The 7,307-nt window shown below is 52.9% G+C and overlaps 1 protein-coding gene across 1 annotated transcript; it reads right to left on the reverse strand.

The window, feature by feature from the left end:
- Positions 1–882: 882 nt before the first annotated feature.
- Positions 883–6,380, reverse strand: LOC109530078 (zinc finger protein 11-like). Its single transcript, XM_019893616.1, has 8 exons — positions 5,984–6,380; positions 4,984–5,186; positions 4,779–4,880; positions 4,606–4,701; positions 4,410–4,520; positions 4,201–4,324; positions 2,526–4,114; positions 883–2,003 (listed from the first exon to the last, which is right to left on the reverse strand). The coding sequence occupies exons 1-8, from the start codon at positions 6,009–6,011 to the stop codon at positions 1,011–1,013; spliced, it is 3,246 nt and encodes a 1,081-aa protein (XP_019749175.1). The 5' UTR covers positions 6,012–6,380; the 3' UTR covers positions 883–1,010.
- Between the last annotated feature and the right edge of the window lie 927 nt (positions 6,381–7,307).

A 7,307-nucleotide genomic window follows, 5' to 3' on the forward strand; every position in this document is an offset into this window, starting at 1 on the left:
CTGTGCACTGCTTGGAGTCTGGCGTGCGACCATTTTGTGAGCTTCGAGAGGCTATGTGACATACTGCAATATTTATAGGAACGCACGCATACACGAGGCCCATGTGTGCGTGTGTTGTGATACCTCACAGCGTGCAGCGGAGCCGCACACCGAAGCTATTCCAGGCCGGCATAAATCAGCCGAGCTCCGGTTTAGACAGCGAGCGGCTCCGCGGAGTCATTCTCGCTGCCGCAGACGACACGTCGGAAGGCGGCCATTGAAAAGGGTCATCGTGGCCAAGCGCAGCCGGGACACACACGCAGAAAGATTCTACACTAAGAACAAAAAGGACAAACTGAGCGTCACGGGGGTGCATCTTGTACCGTGGCAGGACTCCAGCAGGGGGCGACAACGCCAGACGCTCAGTTGCCTGGTGCTGATTTCCGCTGTGGTGCTGACACCTACTGGTGAAGACTGGTCACGACAGGGAAATAACAGGACATACCGAAGACATATTCTCGAATAAATCTTTTTTTGTTTTTTATCTATTCAACAAGTTGAAATGACACTTTAGAATGGATAGCGTTACTGAAGTGGAATTTAACAATGATATAATTTTAGATGGAATACTTACCATTTTTGCTGTTCTTTTAACAGATTAAAAGCTAACAATTACATACATTTTTTGAGGGGTGGGGGGTTACTTCTATTTTACAGAATCAAATTTCGACATATATTCTACTTTGAGGTAAGAAATCTCTAAAGTGGAATTTGACAAATGCATAATTTTGGGGGATTAAAAAAAGGGCTCAAATTAGAATTTAAGACGACAAAAATTCTACATTTGAGCCTTAAAACTGAATTGTGAACAAATGGGGAAAAAAAAAACAAGAGTACAGTGGCATAAATTCCACATTGGGTTGGGTTTATTGAAAATATTACAGCTTGAAATAGTGAAGAACTGAAGGCATGTGCGATTTATAAGGAGTGGGGTGGGGGGGCATGGCGACAGCTGGTCCGTCCATCTTTGGTTACTGGAACTCAATAGTGACTTGCGTGAAGGTTTGCTCCAATTTGACAGAGTGCGCGGCGGAATGCTCCCACAGCGCCTTCTTGTGCAGGAAAGACAGGTCGCAGCGATCGCAAGCGTAGGTCTTGACCTTGTTGGCCACCTTGGCGGCGTGCGTGCGGCGGTGCTTCTTCATGTGGTAGGACATGCGGAAGGCCTTGTGGCACACGTCGCACTTGAAGGGCTTCTCGCCCGTGTGGATGCGCACGTGCGACTTGAGGTAGCCCGACTGGATGAAGGCCTTGCCGCACACGTCGCACTTGTACGGCCGCTCGCCCGTGTGGTAGCGCGTGTGCAGCCGCAGCTCGTTGGCGGTGAGGAAGGTCTTGCCGCACACGGTGCACTGGTACGGCCGCTCGCCCGTGTGGATGAGCTCGTGGCGCTTGAGCGACGTCTCCTTCATGAACTGCTTGCCGCAGCTGGCGCACGGGTAGCGCACGCCGATGTGCACCTGCTCCACGTGGTTGCCGAGCTGCTGCTTGGTGCGGTAGGCGGCCGGGCACTGGGCGCAGGCCCACGGCCGCTCCTCCGAGTGCGTGCCCATGTGCACGGTGAGCTCGGAGGCCGAGCGGTAGCACTTGCCGCACTGCCAGCACAGGAAGGGCCGCTCGCCCGTGTGCTTGCGCTGGTGCACCGTCAGGCAGTTGGACGAGCGGAAGCGCGCCGGGCACGAGTCGCAGGCGAAGGGGAACTCGCCCTTGTGGATGCGCAGGTGGACGGCCAGGTAGGAGAGCTGCGAGAAGCTCTTGTCGCACTGCGGGCACGGGTACGGCCCCACGAAGGCGTGCTGCTTCTCGTAGTGCTCGCGCAAGCGGCGCAGCAGCGTGAAGCTCTTGTCGCACATGGTGCACGCCATGGGCCGGTGCATCAGCTGGTGCCGCTCGAAGGCCGCCTCGCTGCCCAGGATCTTGCCGCACTCCTTGCAGTAGAGCGGGTCGTGGATCCTCTGGTGCACCTTTGCAGAGAGGCAGACATTTCACTACCTGTCCGATCCCCCCCCCCAAAAAAAGACTCGCCACTGCGTGGCAAGACAGTTCAGTAAAACACGAGAGGGATAGGAAGGGTTTTGAGGCTATTTGGCAGATTTTCCCCCAAATCCATTTGGCATTATTACACCTCGAGAAATTGCGTGCAAATGCTAAAAAGCTGTCATCGAACTGAAATATATGGACATTTGGCACTCTTATTATCACGATTATCTTGGCGCTTGGCAACCACACTTTGCTGAAGGGAAGAGCTTTAATTCAGTCAGGCGACAGCCTCGCCAAACAAAACAAAACAAAAAAGTTATTTTGCTGCCATCTCATGACTTCCTTCGGGGACTTTTGCAATTTGCGACATGGCTCGGTTCCTGAACAGTAAATCCGGAGGACAGAAATGGCAGTCGAGTCGATCCAAGACCCGCAATTGAGATCTAAGAAGCAAAAGCGCACACGTGGCTCGCGGGAAGGCTTCCGTGCGTGCGGCGTGATCTCACCTTGAGCATGGTGAGGCTCTTGAACTCCTTGCCGCAGGCGCCGCACGTCATGACGTCGCGCAGGTCCACCTTGCACACGTTCTCCTGGTGCTCCTTGAGGGCCGACAGCAAGTCAAAGTGCTTGCCGCAGTTGGAGCACCACATGGGGATCTGGAGCGGCTGGCCGTCGCCGTGGCTGGGCCCGGCCTTGGCCTCCTTCTTCCAGGAGCAGCGGGCCGTCTTCTTGTGGCAGATGGCGTAGATCTGGTGGCGCTTGAGGCCGTGCAGGTGCTTGAAGCGCTTCTTGCAGTGCACGCAGTGGAAGGGCCGCTCCTCCGTGTGGCTCTGGATGTGGCGGTTCAGCGTCTTGACGTTGTCGAAGGAGCTGGCGCACACCGGGCACGTTTTGAGGGCTCTGCCGCGCGGCCCCCGGCGGGCGGCCGGCTGTGCCGGCGCCCCGGAGGCCTCGCCCCCGGAGGCCCCGACGGCGTCCTCCGGGTTCTTTTCGGCTTCGGCCAGGATCTCCTCCACGCTCTTGCTGGCCTCCTCGCGCACGCCCTCGTGGCCGTGGATGATCTGGTGCTTCTTGAGCGTGTCGCGGTACTTGAAGCCCTTGTCGCAGCTGACGCAGATGAAGGGACGCTCCTCCGTGTGCGAGCGCAGGTGCTTGTCCATGTCGGCGCTGCACGGCAGAGTGCGGCTGCACATGGGGCAGACTTTGCCCTCCGCGGGCGCGGCGGCCGGCTGCGCGTCGAGGCTCTGCTCTTGGCGCCTTTGGGCCAGAGGCCTCTTGAGCTCTTGGCTCTTGCAGAACTCCTTCTGGTGTCGCTTGAGGACGTATCGGGTCTTGAACCGCTTCTCGCAGAAGGAGCACTTGTGCGGCCGGTCTTCCGAGTGCGACGTCATGTGGCGCTCCATGTCCACCTTGCGCGCGATGTACTTCCCGCAGAGGGCGCAGTTTTTGTTGTCCGACATCTCCGGCGATTCGGGCTCCGCCGCCGCCTCCTCCTCCTCGTCCGCGTTGTCATCGTCCCGCTCGTGGACGCGCATGTTGTGCCGCTTCATGTCGTACTGGTCGCGGAAGCGCTTGTTGCAGCGGCCGCACTTGTACTTGAGCTCGCGGTTCTCCGAGTGCGTCTCCTGGTGCCGCCTCATGGCGGCGGCGCGCAGAAAACTCTTGCCACACACCGGGCAAGTCTTGTTGGTGGGGTGCCTCTTCCTCTGACGCTTGGGCGACTCGGAGGCGTCGTCGTCCTTCCCCGCCTCGACCGCTTGCCTCTTCAGCTGCAGACGCTTGCTTTGCTTGAGCGGCTGGAAGGCAGCCGGTTTCAACGAAGCCTCGCCTTCCGCTTCCTCGCCCTCATCGTCTTCTTCCTCGTCCTCCTCTTGAGGGGCGGGATCCATCAAGCCAGGTGTCTGTTCAATCTGTATGTAGTCCAAGAGTGTGACCGTCTCGCCTTCCACTTGCACGGTGACGCATCCCGCCATCTGATCGGCGGGCGGCTGCAGCTGGATGTGCTCGCCGTTGATGACAACCTTCTCCAGCTGCGGGAGGGCCAGCGAGGACAGGATGCAGTTCCCGAAGGATGACAGGATGCTCTGAGTGTCATCTAATCGGGAGGAGTGCAAAGACAAGTGTCAAAAATGGATGGTTTTCATTTAGGGGGGGGGGGGGTCTTCCACCGAGGAGCCTCACCGGTTAAATCAAAATGACCGAGCGCAGTGTGGTGCAAGAGGGCCGCCTTCAAGTGCGGTAGCTCGAGAACCGAGTGGACGCACTCATCCAGGGCCTGCGGGGCAGCGCTCAACAAGGCGGCCGTCTGAGAGAAAGCACACCCAGCCCAAAAAAATGTCAACACCTGCGCACAACTGGATTAAATGGCCAGTCCGCTGTGGTTCCAGTACCTGCTGAATGTCCGGCACTGGGAGAAGCTTCTCCAGCCTGGAGAGGAAGTCCAGCATGAGCACTTGCAGAGCGCTGTCATATTCAGGTCCAAAGGCGGAGGGAAACACATCCTGCAAAGGGATGGATTGCTTTAAAATCAGCCCGTAAATATTTTTTGATTCGCCGTCCAACATTTTGACAGCAATGTAAACGAACCCGAAAGAACTTGTCCTTCTCTTCGGGGTCTTTCAGGAGCAGCTCGATTTGATCCACAAAGTTGGATTCTGGAAATTGGACCTCGGCAAAGCAGGGCTGACAGACAAGCGTGAGCAGTTTAAAGTGAACAGTAAAAAAAAGATGCTCATTGGATCTCCATTTAGGATGCTAACCTGCCCTGCCCATGTTGATATGAGGCTTTTGATTCGGCTCAAGTGCATCTCAATGGTTTCCATCTCTGGGTCTAACTTGGATCGACACAATTCCAGAACCACCTGAAACACGCAACCAAATACACTTTTGTTTTTCATGTCACTCAAGCGGCAGCATTTCTGACGCTCAAGGGGTCACTCAAAGGTGGTCCCGCCTCTACCCTACCCGTGCCCGCAGCCCCAGCAGCAACTGTGCCTTCTGGTCCGCATTTAAGAGCTCGGGTAAAATGTCAGAGACAGTGGTGACAAACTCCTCCACCGTGCCGTAGTCCCAAACGTCGCCACGCTGCACCACCTGCCACATAGCGGCCGACACCAGGCGTAGAGGCGGGATGAAGAGGCGCAGGGACGGCAGCAGGAGTGGAGAATCTGGACACACAAAGAAACAAGATTTCATGAGAAGTCAATCATATATCGCCACACACCCATTTTATATACCGCTTATCTTCGTTTGGTTGTATTGGTGCTCTGGACTGGTTGCCAGTGAATCCAAGGCACGTATAGAAAAACAAGCATTCAATCTATACTGTAATCAATTTGAGACTTGAGAGGCAGGACGGCAAAATTTGAACCCCAAACATCCAAACTGTACGGCAGATATGTAAATTATTGTTCGGGTTTTGAATTTAATTCAAACAGATATCATTCATCGTCAACGAAATAAGATGGTTGTCATTGTACTGCTGCGGCATTCAGGGACACACAAACACGTGGTAATTTTAAAACACTAAGACAGACGTCACATTTGTGCGTCAACATTGGGTGACGCGATTTACTGCTTTAGTGTGACAAAATTCGCCGTTTGTGCGTGACCCAGGCTTTTGAATTTAATATTATAATCTATTTGGATTCTCCCTTTAATTTTGGGGGAAAGAAGTTATGAAACAATGCCTCGTTTCCAGTCGAGTCACCAACAGTTCCTAAAATAATAAATGAGGGTGCTGTGTTTCCTCTAGTTAAGCCCGGTTGACAATTTGAAATGAATCCTGAGATGATTTTGTATAATTAGTCGTCGCTCGGCTTCTTCCAGCCAAGTAAACGGACACGTTAGCTCAGCGCCATCTCACAGCGGGCTACGCCATGTTGCGAATCGGACGCACACAGGGAAAAACAAAATCCCGGAAACTCGCCAAGAGTGGGGCATTTATCATTTCTATTCGCTTTACCATTCTCGGTGTGCTGTAACGTGTCCATGTTGCCGCGGGGGTCTTTGAAAAAGCGACGAAAACGAAGTCGGGGGTCGATTGGGAGTCAATGTCCGCCCGGCTCTGCGGTGCCAGTTGGCGGGTAGGTAAAAAAATCGGCGCCTCGATCTTCTCTTCAGACTGCGCAGGCGTCGTCCTAAAATGATTTCTCTCGTCCTCGATCAGCCGTCTCTGAACATTTATAACGTTGAACTGAAATAATTATCGAGTCGACTAGGGTTTTATAATCTATCGTTTACATGACAAAAGATTGAAAGCGCCACGAAGCGGTACATTAGCAAATGTTCTTGCCCTTCGCGAAAGTAAGGGAGGAAAAAAAAGCCATGACGGCTCTTCTTTGCTTGGGATTTATGTGGCGAAGTGAATAAGCACTGCCGCCTGCAAACCATTTGGGGCATTGCAGCCCTTGTTCTCGAAACGTTGCAACATGCTTTCGCACCTTTTCAAATAACCAATTTTAAACGAAGATACCGTAAATAATGGAAAATAAATTGAGTAAAAATGATTCTAAGGAAGTACTGGAAGTCGGGGTGCAAAATAAAAAGCAGGTCTAAAGGATGGAAGGATGGTGGAAAAGAGGGTAATTTGAATAAAAGCAGGACTGGGGTGGAAGCAAGCAGTTAAGGAAGGAAGGAAGGCAGAAAAGTGCATCATGCATAGAAAGTGAATAGACTGCAACATGTCGATGAAAATGTGGTCATTTATTGTCTGTTCACAGAAACATGAAACGTGGCGCACGAGTGTAACCTTTGCTGCTGCTGAACTCAACTACATTCTTGCTTCTTACACGGTGTCTCAATTAGACTTCCATATATACCTGTATATCTCACCAATCATTCTTTTCAAGGCAAGGGTTTAAAAAGGCCCCTTTGAGGGCCTGGTAAAATCATTTTTTCCCCTGAAACTCGAAAAAGTGAAGCTCTGTGAATGAGTGCATCTGGAAAGTATTCACAGGGCTTCACTTTTACAGACTTTTTTTTTATTCTAAGGGGAACTAATGTGAACATTTTAGCAGGCAAAGTATCAGCGGGACAAACGAACAGGAAAACAAGACAAAGAAAGTGCATTGGCAACAACAGAACCACGTGGGTCCACACGAACTCTTTAGCACCACTTTTAGCAATAGCAACGGGGCACCGGCAGAGGCGCAAGCGAGCACAGCATAAGGCCGCCTAATTGTACACGCAGCCTCCCAACAACAGGGGGCGTCGTTCTACAAGAAAAAGGAAGTCATTGGCTCCGGCTACAACGACTCACTGGCGCCTCTGCAGGAGCAAAAGCGGTA

Source organism: Hippocampus comes, unplaced genomic scaffold, assembly GCF_001891065.2.
Source record: "Hippocampus comes isolate QL1 unplaced genomic scaffold, H_comes_QL1_v1.1 scaffold161, whole genome shotgun sequence".
Classification (NCBI taxonomy): Eukaryota; Metazoa; Chordata; class Actinopteri; order Syngnathiformes; family Syngnathidae; genus Hippocampus; species Hippocampus comes.